The sequence below is a fragment of the Erinaceus europaeus genome, chromosome 4 (assembly GCF_950295315.1).
Source record: "Erinaceus europaeus chromosome 4, mEriEur2.1, whole genome shotgun sequence".
Classification (NCBI taxonomy): domain Eukaryota; kingdom Metazoa; phylum Chordata; class Mammalia; order Eulipotyphla; family Erinaceidae; genus Erinaceus; species Erinaceus europaeus.
In genome coordinates this window covers 28,846,380-28,862,423 of record NC_080165.1, presented here as the reverse complement: position 1 = coordinate 28,862,423, position 16,044 = coordinate 28,846,380, and the positions used below count along the sequence as shown (strand labels likewise).

The 16,044-nt window shown below is 43.6% G+C and overlaps 1 protein-coding gene across 2 annotated transcripts in view; it reads right to left on the bottom strand.

Annotated features, from left to right (window-relative positions):
- SLC22A23 (solute carrier family 22 member 23) overlaps nucleotides 1-16,044 on the bottom strand; it is a 187,144-nt gene that overhangs the window by 16,068 nt on the left and 155,032 nt on the right. For both annotated transcript variants that reach the window (XM_060189144.1, XM_060189145.1), the window contains exons 5-6: nucleotides 4,234-4,361; nucleotides 177-279 (exon numbers count right to left, since the gene is read on the bottom strand). In XM_060189144.1, coding sequence (XP_060045127.1) covers nucleotides 177-279; nucleotides 4,234-4,361 — 231 coding nt within the window. The remainder of the gene's footprint in view (nucleotides 1-176; nucleotides 280-4,233; nucleotides 4,362-16,044) is intronic.

Sequence of the window (16,044 nt, the reverse complement as noted above, 5' to 3'; positions counted from 1 at the left end):
TAACAGAGGGACTCGTGGTTCCCAATGAGGCAGCAGGGATAGATGTGGGTAGGGGCTTTCAAGGGGTATAGGTTGATCCCCCAACTATTTGTAAAGGGCAGAGTCTTCCTTTGACTTTCATTCAAAGTCCCACCAGTGTCCCTGAGGCCTCCCCTGTGTCCCTGGCCATGACTCACGAGTTCACACACAGGACCACGATGTTTTTCCACAGGTTCCGGGTTCCCACCACCTTCACGATACAGACCTTCTTGGGCCTCCGGGACAGCTCCTTCTCCAGCTCTGCAGAGAAAAGGATCTGTGAGCCATACCCTGGGCATGTGACCATGGGATGATTCCTGATTTAGGCATCATGGAAAGAGAGCAGGATCTTGACTTTTCCTCAGGGATGGGGCCTCGCTTTTAGGAGAGAAAACATGTACTTACAGAAAATTCTGATTTTGCATTCACATTTCCCCATTCAGCCTGAAAATGAGCAAAGCATGTGGTGTACACACTTGTCCCTTGCAAACTGGTCAGGACACACAAATAAACCACTAGGGTAGAAACATCCACTTAACCTGAGTGCTGAGTCACATGCTATTGCTCTCAGTTATGAGGTGGTGACTGGGGTATGGATAAATCCAAACAACTGTTTATTTTCCATACAGTCTCTACACTTCACCCATGTATCGGAGATTAGAAAAAGCATGCTGATTCTCTCCTGAACTTAGACGGCTGAAGTTCCCACAACCTGAGCTTTCTGCTTTTGAAGCTTCTAGACTGCATGCGTCTTTGAAATAGAAATGAATAAATGTGAATGCAGGCACACATGCATACTTCAGAAGACTGATGGTAGGTTAATGACAGAAGACACTAAACCAGACAGACCATGCTTTCCTTCGAAATGACATGACCAACTACAAAGGCACAAAATGTTTCTTGTAAGACCTGAGCCAGCTCTGAAAGCCAGATTCTGATAGCTCAGATGTCACATTATCAAGGTCAAGGAAGCCTACAACGCTGGGTGATTCCACAGGGCGAAGAGCCAAACAAGTAAGGGCCCTCGCTTGCACCATCTTCCTGAGGTTTGAGAACAGAAACACATGCTCTCCGCCTCCTCACTCCCACCCAGCTCTCCCAGATCAGGTTGGTGAAGCCCAGATAAAGGTTGGGATGTGGTTATCAGCCCTGGGCCATGCTAGCATGTAAACAGTGGTGGTGGTGGGGCGGTGCTCAGTAAGGGGTGTTCAGACACTCTATACTATCTTTGAATTTTTCCATAACCTAAAATTAGTTCTCAGTAAGTTTACTAGAAATTTTAAAAGCACTGGAGGTAGAAGGCCTTGGAAGAAAAGAACTTCCTTGAGGAACCCAGAAGCACACTCTTACTTTTTAGCACCCCCATCCTCTGCCCCAACTCTGAAAATTCCAAGTTCAACCCCCTTCTCTTTCTCCTTCCTGACGCCAGTGGCTAAAGGTCACAAACTTCATTAGTTTCCATCTGAAGGAAAAGATGTTGTTCGACCAGGACATTTTAGCAGTTTGTAAAATTTAAAAATGGGGGGTGGTGGTGGTTTGTCAGTGTCACCAGCTGCGGCATAAAAATAAGAGAGTAGCACCTTTTCTGTGACTAAGGGACATTATGGTACTTGAGTTGTCAGCATTTCTTTCTTCTCCTCATGTCTGTGTACCAGCTTCCTAAGATATTTTCACTATTGATCCACAGACCCTCTTAGCTCCTTTCTTCAAAATGAAGATTTTATTTATTTACTTATGAGAGAGATAGGAGACTGAGAAAGAACTAGACTTCTCTCAGGCACATGCGCTGCTGCAGATAGAACTGGGACCACGTTTGAGAATCCAACACTTAGCCCACTGTGCCACCTGCCAGACCATGACCCTCTTGACTTAACACTTTCCTGACCTAAATTCTTGGGCAAGAATAGGTTGAGGCTGGGGAATAACCACTAGCCACCCAGGGCTTACTTACAGAGAAAAGAAGGCTAGAAGTTCACTTTCTTCCTCTAGGACTTCATGTTTGCACCATAAGCTTCTTCAACATGGAAGAAACATGGAGAATGGGGGACCAGTGCCCCTCACCCACAGCCTCTCCGGACCCCATTCCTCAGGTGTCAAGCAGGGTTACTGGATTACTGGCCTTGGAAATCTCTGATGAGGATCATATGCAGAATCTGCCTGCGCCCAGTAGTCCAGTGACGATTTGCTGCGGGGGCCAGTCCTTGCTTAGCAGAGTCACAGAGTTTTAGAAAGTATGACTGTGTAGGTCTTTGCTTTGTGCAGTGTCAGCTGGGAATCCTTCTCATCAATTAGAACAAAACTGTGTTTATCGAGATGACACTATCATAAGACCTGTTCCAATTTTGCTCTTACTAATCATGAGGGGATGGAATGTGCCTTTTCTTCCCAGATTTCCTTCTGTAGCTGCCGTCAACACAATCACCCTTTGGGACCAACAGGACATCTGTGGTTCATGTTGCAAATCCTAAGAATAACTGTATGTGAAGGAGAGCTGCCAATCCTAGTGTTTGTGGGAAGGACACTGTGAAACTGGCTCTTAGAAGCCCGTCCAATTACCCTCATCAATTAGGTGCCTACGCCACTGACCAAACTGGACACATTTAAAGCTAGCTCAGAGTTGCTTTTAAAGAAGAAGCTATGAAAAACTTTGCAGTACCAGATTTTTAGTGTGAATCCTAGGTTAGGAAGTGTAGACAGGTCTGAGTGCCCCTCTCCCAACCCCACGTCCCCGTGTTCATGCCTGTGGCAACATGATCAGCCTCTGAGGCTGATTCCCTTATGAACTGCTCTAACTCTTTCCCACCATGGGACCTGGGCTCCTTGATATCAGGGATGCTAGGAGCAGCTGTAAAAGATGGGGACAGGGGCTTCCAGTCCTGCATCATCTATTACAGATGTGGTGCTGAAGGCCAGCCTGGGTCTTAGGGCTGGGCTAACCTGGTCTCTAGGTTGCTGGTTAAACCAAAGCAATGCTGAGGTCACAGAGTCATCTGAGGGCCCCAAAAAGGCAAGAATGAAATGGATCTCAGAGGCTTGAAGGTCTTGGGCATTCAAGGTGGCCATGCAAGCGCTTTGGTGCAGGTGTGCTTTAACAGAGGTAAGAGTGGGGATGGAGTCAGGCAAGGCTGTGACTGAGCCCAAGTAGGTGACCAAGGTGTGGTCATGTGTACTAGTGAGATGAGGGGAAGCTAGTACCCAGCAGAAGGGTTTTAGTCTTATGTAGGTTGAGGAAGTTAGAAATAGCTCGTTTAGGCAGACGACACCCACGTTAGGTGTCCCGAGTGTCGACAAACTTTCACCACATAATGTCATCACTGCAGATGACGTGAGGCAGCCGTGAGCTGAGTGCCCCCAGGAGTGAGCACTGTCCTACACCAACCTTTCAAAGTGTGGGGAGCCCTTCTGTTCTTAACTAATGTCACACATATCAGATTTGTCTCCCCTAGCCAGAATTGAGATATATTGCAGCAAAAATCATAAAGGGGAAAAAAGACTTAATACCACTTTCCAGAAATTGGAGGGAAATGAATCAGTCTAATTGGGATCGAGAAAACCAGTTTTTTCCCAGACAATATTTTAACCCAAAACAAATGGAGTGTGGTGACTTAGAGAAATGCCAGAAGCAAATTATATTTCTAAAATTTAAGACACTGGCCCTGCTAGTGAACAGGGGTGTCTGGATAGTCCAAAATGAGCAAGAACAGCCCCAAAGGAGGACAGTCCCTGAAATATATCTTCCTCTTCACCTGCATGACAGCACTGTCCTTAGCCTCGGACTCATCTCACAAGCCCCTCTAATAGACTTCCTTACTATCTGTGTGACCTCTTGCAAGATACTGATATTTAGCCTCATTGGACCTTGGTTTCCTCATCTGTAAATGGCAATGATTTTGATACCTCCCTTACCAGAGTTCACCCTCCCACTATTCTCAGACGGTCAGGTGCACCTAGGTTCCGGTCTTGCTTCTGACCTTGAACAGCCCTGTGGGGCCACACAGTGTGTCTGAACTGATCAGAAGTGAAATTCACTCAAGGAGGTGGAGAGGATTCTGGCTCGTTCACGTTCTGCACTGCAGCTGTAGGACAACCAGCAGGAGGAAGGAAATCATGAGCCAGGCAGGGGGGCTGCCCTGTGGTGACTGTGGACCAGGTGTGGAACAGGTGCCTTCTTTCCCCAGCCAGATGGGGTACCTTACTGTAGAGGTGGCTACTCACCAGGCATGATACCTTTGATGTCATTCTCAGGGTTCATGCAGTTCTTCTGGGTGAAGCGCAAGATGAGTTTCTTGGCAGCTTCAAACTGCTGGGTAGCCATCAGCCATCGGAGTGACTCTGGGAATATCCTGAGGGGGACAAAGTGAATCAGTGTCTTCTCATCCTGTGGGCTTCCCCCAGGCCTGGATGGGTAAGTAGCACCCAGATTCTATCCACATGCAGTAAAGCCTGGTGAGTCCAGGGTTTTCATTAGTCCAGTTAGGGGGAGACCTGACTTTAGGCACTGGAATGCTTCTAATTTTCTTTTAGAATGTATAACAATCATAACTTTTAGAGAATGCAGCAGCTAGAACATCATCCTACCAACTATGTCCAGAAACCAGTATTTTTCAAAATAACTACAAATTTCTAAAGCATGCTTAAGCAACTCATCAAAACAGTGCTTTTGTTATCTTTTGTACCCCCAAATGATTATTGACGGAATTATTTTGAAGTTTAAAAAATGACCCCAATACTAGTGACTTGACAGTTGCTTTTCAATTTTGAACATTTTCCAAGCTGCCTCTAACAGGGCTGGTTTATGGAATTATTCAAGTTTATTTATTCAAGTGGGAGACAGACTCCAGAGTAGTGCTCTGCTCCAACACATCAGTGATGGGGATGGAATATGCAGCCCACATATGAAAGTCTCGCACTCTACCTGCTGAGCCATTGCCCCAGCTGCCCCCTGAAATTATAGTCCTTTGCTGCTAACTGCATGTCTCCCTGCTATGAGTTCATAGCCCAATAGTGTTTTATTTATTTATTTTTAGTTACTTTTGTTTATTGGATACAGACAGCCAGAAAACTGTGAGGGAGTAGTAGAGAGGGAGACAGAAAGCTACCTGCAACACTGCTTCAGCACTTGCAAAGCTTTCCATCTGCAGGTGGGGACTGGGGGTTGGAACCTGGGTCCTTGCTCAATGTAACATGTGCTCTCAAGTGCATCACCACCTGGCCCACAAAGCCCAGTGGTTTTCAAGCATCACCAGTCACCTCTTTCTAGGACCCGTAAGAGTCCTTGCCTTTCAGTAGAGATTACTTGTCCTAGGTTTTGAGGCTACAGGCAAAGACCATGGGTACCAGGCCCTGCTCCCAAGTACCTGCCACCCTCCATGACTTGATTACTCTCAGATTGTGCTTGAAGTCAATATTCAGATAAATAATAAAAAGCTCAGCTATTGGGGGCTGGATGGTAGCGCAGTGAGTGGGTTAAGTGCACATGACACAAAGCGCAAGAATAGGCATAAGGATCCTGGTTTGAGCCCCCGGCATACCACCTGGCAAGGGAGGGGTCGCTTCATGGGCGGTGAAGCAAGTCTTCAGGTGTCTATCTTTTTCTCCCCCTTCTCTCTCAATTTCTCTCTGTCCTATCTAACAACAATGACAAGGGCAATAAAATGGGAAAAACTGCCTCGTAGTGCAAGCACCAAGCTCCAGTGATAATTCTGAAGGCAAAAAAAAAAAAAAGGAAACAAAAGCTCAGCTATTTAGTCATCAAAGTATTATTTATTTTTAATATATACTTAGCACTGTCACAGTAAATATACCCCTGACCTCAAGGAATGCATTTAGTCTGTAGAAGATTTCTATAGGCAGATGGATAAATAGACAGACAGATGATAGAAAGATATGTGATTGGTTGATAAAAGATAGACATATACAGATACTAGGCAGGTAGCCAGACGATGAAGTATATGTACACACAAATCCCCCACCCCCTTTTTCTAGTGATCAGACCTGTATCACATGGGCCCATGTTAAAGGGATCATAAATTGTCAAATCAGCCAGAAAGCACCATCTCTCTTAGACATAGGTGTGAGTCAAAAGTCATGACACAAATGTTCTGGTCCTGTGAAAAAGCTACACCAAAAGATTCCATACTCTCTGCAGAGCAGAATCAGAAAATCAAACAACCTGAGGTCATGCCAGTCATTTTCCATGAAGGATACATAAAGAACTGCTAAGAAGTTAGGTAATTTAATGACCTGGCTTGGTTGTTTAAATGCCCAGGTAACAGCAGGGTAGAAAAGATGTTGTCTGACTCATTCAACTTTGTAGAATTCCTAAAAATAGTTACCATAACCTCCCCATAACCTCCTCTCACATATGCACAACTGAATCAGTAAACTGATTTGAAATATCTGCGTCAGTCGCCAGCCTTGGGAATGCTTCTCAGAGAAATCTCAAAGCTGCTCCAGGGTTTGAGTCCTTCTTGGACTGAGGATCTCAATTTATGCTCTGACTGCCTCCAAATCTTAGTCCTTCTCTTTTCAGTTAATAGACATTGGGATGGGGGTGCAGAGAAGTGAGTGGGTGATTCTGGGAAGGGAGCAGATGGGAAAAACAGATATGGGTCTGTAGAGGTGTCAGCATGTTATGCTGTGCTGGGGGAGGAGACGAAGTCAGTGCAACCTCTTCTGCTATGGACGTGAGGGGCACAGAGTCACAGAGGAGGCCTTGGTGCCAGGCATGAGGGTGTTGACTTTGGGAAGAAGCACCCTGGCTATGAGAAGAGAAGCACTGGGGAGAGACAGGTCCCGATAGGGAGAGACTACACATGCCATAGCACCTGATGAGCAGCTCGAATGTACCATAGTAAAGGAATATCTCTCTCCCAGGAGGTTTGGCTCCAGATAATGGACTGGCTCCCACTAGCCACACAAGAGTCCAGGGTTGTTGACTTTTATGGGGGCCAAGCCACTTTGCTACAACCAGATTCATAATCACCACTCAGTCTCCTACAGTGGCCCCCACATATTTCTCCTCACTCCTTTCGACTTCACCTGGGATTCACATCTGTGCAACACCACCACTCCTCACGGAATATTTTTGTCTCTCTTCTTTTCAGTCTCTGATAGAAACAGGAGATGAGAGAGGATGAAGGAAGCAGAGAGAAAAGGAGAGACACCAGGGCACCTGCTTCACTGTGAAGCTTCGCAGGTGCACCCGTGTGGTGCTGGGAGCTTCAACCAAGGTTCTCACACATGGCACAAAATGTGTGCTCTACCTGGTGAGCCTGACCCCACATGTACTGAATTTTTTCTTTTACATGCTTATTTATTTATTTACTGGGTAGAGACAGAAGGAAATTCAGAGAGGTAGGGAGAGAGAAAGATAACTGCAGCACTGCTTCATGGCTCATGAAGTTCCCCCCTACAAGTGGGGACCAAGGACTTGAACCCAGGTTCTTGCACACTGTTACATGTGTGTATTATTGGGTGAGCTACCTTCTAGTCCTATATTTAGTTCTTCTGAGCTTGCTTTGTAGCAGTGAGATTAGCTCTGTTACACAGGTGGGAAAATGTGGCCGAAGTTCAAGCCCATCATCCTGATTCCAGGACTATGTAATGGCAGAACCAAATTTGAACCAGGCCATCTGACTCAGGTGCTCACATAAGCACAACCAAGAAATGAGCCCCCACATGCCCAATGTTGATCTAACAGCTAGAGCTGGGGAGGTGCTGTTCTGGCCATGTTATCTGCAGGTGTTTCAGAAAGTTACAAGTTCAAAAGGTGCCTGCAAGAACACTGAAGTTTTACAATGCTCTCTGTGTGCTCAGATTTACTGCAAGGTCATCAACAACTTGCTGGACTGTAGGCCACGGAGAAAGCCCAGAGATGTTTGTTCGAGTTTGGCTAATGTGGCCATGGTATGGGGATGTAATGAAATCTCCCCTGACAAGTGCATAATGTAATACCAGTGGGATAGGGTCTGGGAGGAATACAGCTCATTGAACCAGTGAGAAAGGAGTTATTTTCAACAGAAATGAAAATGAAGTAGCAAGCAGCAAGAGGCTGGAGGCTAAGAAAGTGACCTTGAAGCTGACCTCTGCAACCACAAAAGGTAGTAACTAGGCGTAAAAGTCAGGGTGGTTTTTCCAGGAGACCAGACAGCTGTGCAGCTGGCTGCCAGCTATGGGTAAAGGAAGTGGTTCATGAAGCCACTGGCAGGAAAAGAAGTGTGGGAAACTGGATGTTTCTATTTTCTCCCCTGCTCATTATATGGCAGCACTAGCGTTACCCCTCTTTTACAGGTGGGAACACCAAGGCAAAGTAAGTTCAGTGAACTGCCCAGACTGCACAGCTGTTACATGGAAAAGCTGGGTTTGAACCCAGGAAGTTACAGTGCAGAGATCTACAGGTTATGATAACACTAAGGAAAGTGGGCAAAATTGAAAGTTTCTGTGAGCTCTGCGTTTGTTTCCAGCTGCATATAGGAGGTCAGGCAGGAGAGAAGCCTGGGAATGGGCAATGCCCACATTCAAGGACAGCCAGCCCTGCCTGACTTTCCTCTTTTTTTTTTTTCTCCCCAGGCTTGGTGCCTGTACTATGAATCCTGCTCTTGGAGGCCATTTTTCCCATTTTTCTTGCCTTTGTTGTTGTTATTGCTGTTGTATTCCCCCCCCCCCATTTTGTTGTCCTTAATTGTTATTATTGTTATTGTTTCTATTGCTGTTGTTGGATAGGACAGAGAGAAATTGAGAGAGATGGGGAAGACAGAGGAGGGGAAAGAAAGACACCTGCAGACCTGTTTGACCACCTGTGAGGCACCCTCCTGCAGGTGGGGAGCGAGGGTCTTGAACCGGGATCCTCATATGGGCCCTTAGACTTTGCGCTGCATGCCCTTACCTTGCTCCATCACTGCCCCGACTTTCCTCTTTTATCTCCTCTCCTTGGATTCAACACAAACTTTCTGGACCATCATCACTGATTATTTAATAGCAATGCACTGCTTTTGAGACATTTTCCTTTTTTTTGTCCTTGTATCTACTCTTCTAACATTTGGCTAAGTCTCTAGCCTGTCTGACTTACACTCACGTGTGTTTTACTTCTTAGTCCCTGTAAATTATAGTCAGTTATCAAAAACTGAGACTATGTTCCTTTCCTGAGACTATAAAGTTATTTTTTCACTTGACATTTGAAAACAAACCAAGTGTTCCTTCTACCCAATTGGAGAATTCGATACAGCCTGTGATCAATCAAAACTGCCTTCCTTGGGCTGGGGATGGTTATGAAAACAAAACAAAACAAAACAAAACTAAACTAAACTAAACTAAACTAAACAAAACAAAACACTCTCTGAATAAAGTTTTGATGTGCCAGGTTCAATCATAGGTACCACCATAATCCAGAGTCGACTAGTGCTCTGGTGGGAAAAAAAATAAAATAATAAGGAAAACACAGGAAGGGAGGTTACTCAGTGACAAAGCATGCACATTACATATATGAGGCTCTGGGTTTGACCCCTGGTGCCACATGAGAGCACCATGGACAGTACTAAGAGAGCTGCATGGATGGTGAACCAGTGCTTTGATGTTTCTCCCTCCTTCTGTCTCTACTAACGAAATACAAATAAAAACTGGGCTCTGGGGAGGCTGCTTATTGGCATTATGTGTGTATGAAATCTGAAGTTAGTTCCTCAGAACTGCAAAAGATATAAAAAGAAAAATACAAAAATACAAGTTCTTTGTATTTCTGAAGCATCTGGTTTTTTAGTGATATACACATATACAGCAATGTCTTTAGGTGAGTGATGCAATGTGGCATTGGTCAGGAAATAAACATACACTAGTCAGGGGAGCCAAATGTGTAAATTTATACAATTTCTAACAAAAGAGCTTTTATTACTATAGATTGAGGGACAGAGATGCAGGGGGGAGGGGTAGGTGAGGTAGGATTCCCTACATGTCCAGACTGTATTATGGATGCATGTGTGTTAAAGAGGTGATTTTAGCTGTTGACACTTTGGGGTATTGCCAAGTATTAAGGTGTTTCATATTCTGAAAGATTCTCAATCTAAAAAATATTAAATCAGTGGTCCAAGACATGGTGCAATGGATAAAGCATTGGATTCTCAAGTATGAGTTCCGAGTTCAATCCCTGGGAGCACATGTACATGGTTCTCTCTCTCCTCCTATCTTTCTCATTAATAAATCAATAAAATATTTAAAAATATTAAATCAGAGGCTAAAGCTTAGGATTCAGTTAAATACCAGTAGGAGGACTAGCTTAAGTTTCTGGTTCAAAGCACTTATAAACATACAAGTTTAGAAGCTGGGTGGTGGCACAGCCCCTGAATGCACATGTTACAATGTTTGGTTCAAGCCTCCAGTCCATGCTTGTGGGGGGGGGGGAGGAGCTTCTCAGGTAGTGAAACAGTGCTGTAGATGTCTTTCTCTCTATATATCTCCCCCCTCTCAATTTCTCTGTTACTATCCAATAAATAAATCAAAATAAAAAGCAAGAATTTAAAAAAATTAAAAAAAGAAAAATTTAAAATATATAGGTTCAAATCTAGTAGATAAAATTTCAGCTGATATATTTTTTGGACTTTAGTTCATTTTTGTTTCTGGTGTTAAAAAAATAAGGCAAGCTTAATTTATTTTTGTAAAAATGAACAGTTCAGTTCAGGATACAGCAAATGGATATAAATTAGCTCTTTTTTTTTTTTTTACTTGTGATTTAATAATGATTGACAAGGCTGTGGGAAAAGAGAGGTATAATTCCACACCATTCTCACCAGAGCTCCATATCCCATCCCCTCTATGGGAAGCTTCCTTATTCTACTTCCTTCTCTCACTGCTCCTTTCAGTCATTTATCCAAGATGCAGTCATCAAGGTAAAGAAAATATAAGGCATGCAGGCATTCCAAATAGAATGCTTGCAGGGGGAGTCAAGTGACATTTTTGTAGATGGTTAAAAAAAAAAAGAGACACTGAAAAACAATTTGTGGAGATAAGTGGGCAGAAAGAACAAAGAGTTTATGCTGCTTCCGATTCTAACTTGAAATTTATTGGTGTTTCTGGATTAGCAGGCTATTGGACAGAGTCTTCTTGGGGGAAGGAGGGGTGGTCACCCCTTCTGTCTCATCTGCTGACCTCAATCTTGCTCCCAGGCAGGAGAAATGTGGAGAACCACAGAAGCTTAGAGTTGTTATTGGGGGCCTACTGGTCCCACTCGGACCTCATACGAGTCTCTGGAAAGCAGCTTTTCCTCACTCCAACAGACAGTCCCAGCTTGTCACCAAATCCCAGTGACTTCTCGGCTCCCACTCTTTTTTGGTTGGGATCTGTGTTTTGTCAGAGTCTTTAATACCAACTCAGTGGGGTTCAGACCCTTTGGCTTCACCCTCTCATTCATCCACATGCACATCTGCCGGATGCCTGCAGACAACCATGGGGCAGCTCTCACCCAACACCTGTCAGAAAGCGCCATAGAAAACAATATAATCTTTTTTTTTTTTTTTTTAAGCAGAGCACTCTTCAGTTCTGGCTTATTATGGTGGTACAGGGGATTGAACCTGGCGCTTATTTATTTATTTATTTATTTATTTATTTATTTAGCACACGTTACAATGCTCAAGGACCTGGGTTCAAGCCCCCAGACCCCATCTACAAGGGGAAAGCTTCACAAGTGGTGAAGTAGGGCTACAGGTGTCTCTCTGTCTCTCCCTCTCTATTTCCCCCTCCACTCAATTTCTGGCTGTTTTCTACCTAATAAATAAATTAAGATAAAAAAAAAAGCAACATGGACCTGATTTCTGCCAACTGCCAACAGCTCGGTCCTACCACTCCCCTAAGGCTGACATAAGACATCTGTGCACACATACACTGGCTGCCTGAGACTGGTGGGATTGTAGGACTTAGTTACCCTCAAATTGGCCTTAAGCAAGCTTTTGGCCTACTAGTTGTGGTGAAATGAAATGTTGGTATACTTTTGGGGCACAGCACAGGACGATAGAGGTGTGGCTCAGGGGTGGTGACACCAGTCTTTACTGGGGCCGGGCAGTGGCGTACTGGGTTAAACGCTCAGAGTACTACCAGTCTTTATATTTTTGATTCCCTAGGACTTTGCATTTGCACAATTCCCTTACTCCCAGCTCTTTTTCCTCCTTTTAATTTAAGATAGAAACAGGGGGGCCAGGCAGTGATGCAGCTGGTTAAGCTCACACACTACAGTGCCCGAGGATCCAGGTTCAAGCCCCTGGCCCCCCACCTTCAGGGGGAAAGCTTCGTGAGTTATGAATCAGGGCTGCAGGTGTCTCTCTGTCTCTTCCTCTCTATCTCCCTCTCCATTCTCAATTTCTCTCTATCCCTCTATCCAATAAATAAATAAATATTTTTAAAAAAGAGACAGAAACAGGAAGGGGGAGAGAGAAAGAGACAGACACCTCAGCATCTGTCTGCATGGTGCTCTTATGTGGTGGTGGGGGCCAGAATCCGGGTCCTCACTCATGGTAAAGTGTGTGTTCTACTGGCTGAGCTATCTCCCAGCCTGACACTGGTGTTTAGAGCTGAGATTACCTTCTGGTGTGGAGGAAATATTGCAACAACCACAAGTTCCTACTACTAAGGCCTTCCTCCACTTCTCTGTGAGAGTGGTTTTCTTGACCACAGGAGTTCCTAATATTTTACATAATCTCTTCAAACTCAGAAGTTAAAATAGGGCAGCTGCTTGTCAGAGGGTACCCTAAAATTCCATACTGTCAACAAATCCCCAAACACTAATTTAGAGAATTTTGTATTCTCCCTTTTAATTACTCAGTTTTTACAACAGAAAGATTGGCTGTCACTTTTATTTCTGTCTGCCTTGTCAGTTATTACCTAATCTTTTCTCATCTAGACATTTGTAGACAAACAGGATCTTTTTTTTTTTTCTACCAACAAACTGTGCTGTAAGCTTTCTGTAGCTCTCTTTAAATTAACAGATAATCTTTAAAAATAAGATTATTCAGATTATGCAGATTTATTCAGGCTCCCTGAGGCTATCAGCTTTTTGTAACCTCTCTCTTCCTCTGTGCTGTGAGGAAAAGGTTTCCTGGGTGACTTACTGCTGGTGTAACTGAATCTAACTGCCTCCCCAGTGGCTAGGGAGCCCCTCAGCCTTTTCTCTTGCCTGTAATAAAACTTGTGTAATGTGGCAGTTTGACCTACTTTTGAAATAAGACTGTTTTTGATGGAGGAAGATGGTGTGTCCCTCAAGTATGACTAGGTGGATAAAAAAAAAAAAAAGCTGACAGCTGCTGGGATATATATATATATATATATATGTATTATTTTAAAGTCTTTTAAAATAGTCTCAAAATAGCAAGAATCAAAATTAACCCAGCCACTTGATATATTTTTATTGACTTACAATTAGAATAGGAATGTGTACAGCAATGATTATAAGAATCACTTTTTGGGAGTAGGTTTGGTAGCGCAGCAGGTTAAGTACATGTGGTGCAAAGTGCACGGACCAGTTTAAGAATCCTGGTTTGAGCCTCCGGCTCCCCACCTGTAGGGGAGTCCCTTCACAAGGTGTGAAGCAGGTCTGCAGGTATCTATCTTTTCTCCCCCCCTTTCTGTCTTCCCCTCTTCTCTCCATTTCTCTCTGTCCTATCCAACAAGGACGACAAGAATAACTACAACAATAAAATAACAAGGGCAACAAAAGAGGATAAATAAATAAATAAATATTTTTTAAAAAGAATCACTCTTTGTAAATGTTAATTAATATATGCTATAAAAATAGGAAAACTACAAAATGCCTCTGGTGAGAAGCACAATGATGGGATGGGGAAGGGGGTTGTTTCAATCTGCTCAGGACCACTCCTTGGGGCAGTTCCAGCAACACTGAGAAACAGGCTCATTTTAGCTCCAAAGTCATCTGTGGCTTTTAGACCCTGAATGACCAGTTTTGGGACCTGAGCAAGCATTAAAAAAAAAAAAATCTCTGTCCCAGTTTCTCTCTCTCCACCTCTCTCTCTCTCTCTCTCTCTCTCTCTCTAACCAGAGCAGTGCTCAGCTCTATTTTATGATGTTACCAGGGATTGAACTGGGACTTGAGAGCCTCAGGCATGAGAGTCCCTTTGCATAACCATTATGCTATCTCCCCCATCCTTTTCTTTTCTTTTCTTTTTTTGTTCTAATTTCTCCATCCACACTGGAGACTATTCTAGTACCTTCTACAGAGGATCTTTGGAAGGATTATATGGGCCAAGAAGTTCTGGAAAATGCTCAGCTCTTAGCATAGCTCAGAGTAGACCCAGGAAAAATGTTAAAAGTTAGCATTATGGGCTGGGGCGACAGCATAAGGGTAATGCAAACACCTTTCATACTTGAAGTGCTGACTGAGGTCCAAGGTTCAATTCCCAGCACCACCATAAGCCAGAGCTGTACAGTGTTCTGGTCTTTATGTTTCTGTGTATCTCTCTCATTAAAATAATAAAAAAATATTTAAAAATATAAAAAAAAGTATTGTTCTGGCTAAAATATTTCTTTTTCTTTTTTGCCACAAGAGTTATCACTGGGGCTCAGTGCCTGCACTACGAATCCACTGCTCCCAGCGACCATTCCCCACCCTCTTTTTCTTTTTTCTTTTCTTCTATTTTTATTTGACCGGACAGAGAGAAATTGAGAAGGGAGGAGGGGAGGTAGAGAAGAGAGGAAGGTACCTGCAAATTTGACTCACCTCTCATGAAGAGCTTCCCCTGCAGGTGGGGCTCAGGGGCTCGAACCCTGGTTCATACAGTTGGTGACACGTGCATTTAACCAGGTGCACCACCATCCCTACCTTGCATATTTCTAATGATATTTAAAAGAGGCAGATTGTATGCCTGCTTTGCTGTGTCCACACCCCAGGTTTGAACACAGTTCTCATTGCACTGGGGGAAGTTTTGATGCTATAGTGTCTTTACTTTTCTCTCTTTGTCTCATTGTTTCTGTCTTTTTCTAACTGAAGTCCCAGAGATGACAGAAACAAACAAGCAGATAAACAAATGAGATAGATTTAGGAGCAATGACTTACTGAAATTGTTTGTCAATATTCTTGAGGCATTTATCTAGTTTGAGATTACTTAAAATGTTATTACAATGGCTTTTTTTTTTCTCTTGAAGTTTTAAAAAAATTAAACCCCCCTGTAGCATATCCTTTTTTCCCTCAAGGATTTTTATTGTTTATACTGCAGCTAATCAGTGCCTTCTGAAAATTAGCTCTAAGTTCCTCTCCTTTAAGGTTTATCTTCCATTTAGGGAGTTGACACTATTACTTATTCTCCAATGGTATGTGTGCAGGCTGATCTTTCTCTAATTTCCTCATTATTTCCCATATGGTTTATTATTCTTTTTGTTGCTTTCCCAGATGCTTTAGATGATCATGTTCATTGCCAACAGCACTTCCCTCCCCCCCCCCCCCATTCATCAGAGTGAAATTCTGACTGAATAGAGCATGGTGAATAATTCAGCATCTTCATATGTTTGCTATGCTTTTCAAAAGAAGTTCACGTAAAACACCCACGCTAGACAAATATGAGATGAGGGGCCTTCCTAACTGGGCACTGGATTGAAAGTGTGGGGAAGCAATTACAGAAGCCAGACATTCAACCTTCTACATCTCACAATGACCTTGGGTCCATACTCCTAGAGGGTTAAAGAGTAGGAAAGCTATCAGGGGAGGGGATGGGATACGGAGTTCTGGTGGTGGGAATTGTGTGAAGTTGTACCCCTCTTATCCTATGATTTAATCAGTGTTTCCTTTTTATAAATAAAAAATTAAAACAAAAAAAGAAAGTCTTGGGGAAGCATGAAAGAGAACTGTACCCAATACTCCCTTGCAGGACTGGAGGGACACATTTGTGAGAAGAAAAAAAAATCACCAGCAAGATGGTCTTGTGTCCCCAAGGAAGACAAGGAAGCCAGGTGGGAGAAAGAAACCTCTCTCTCCATGTACCTCCAGCATGGACCATGATTTGAGACTCATCAACACACTTGCATACAGATGCATAGTCT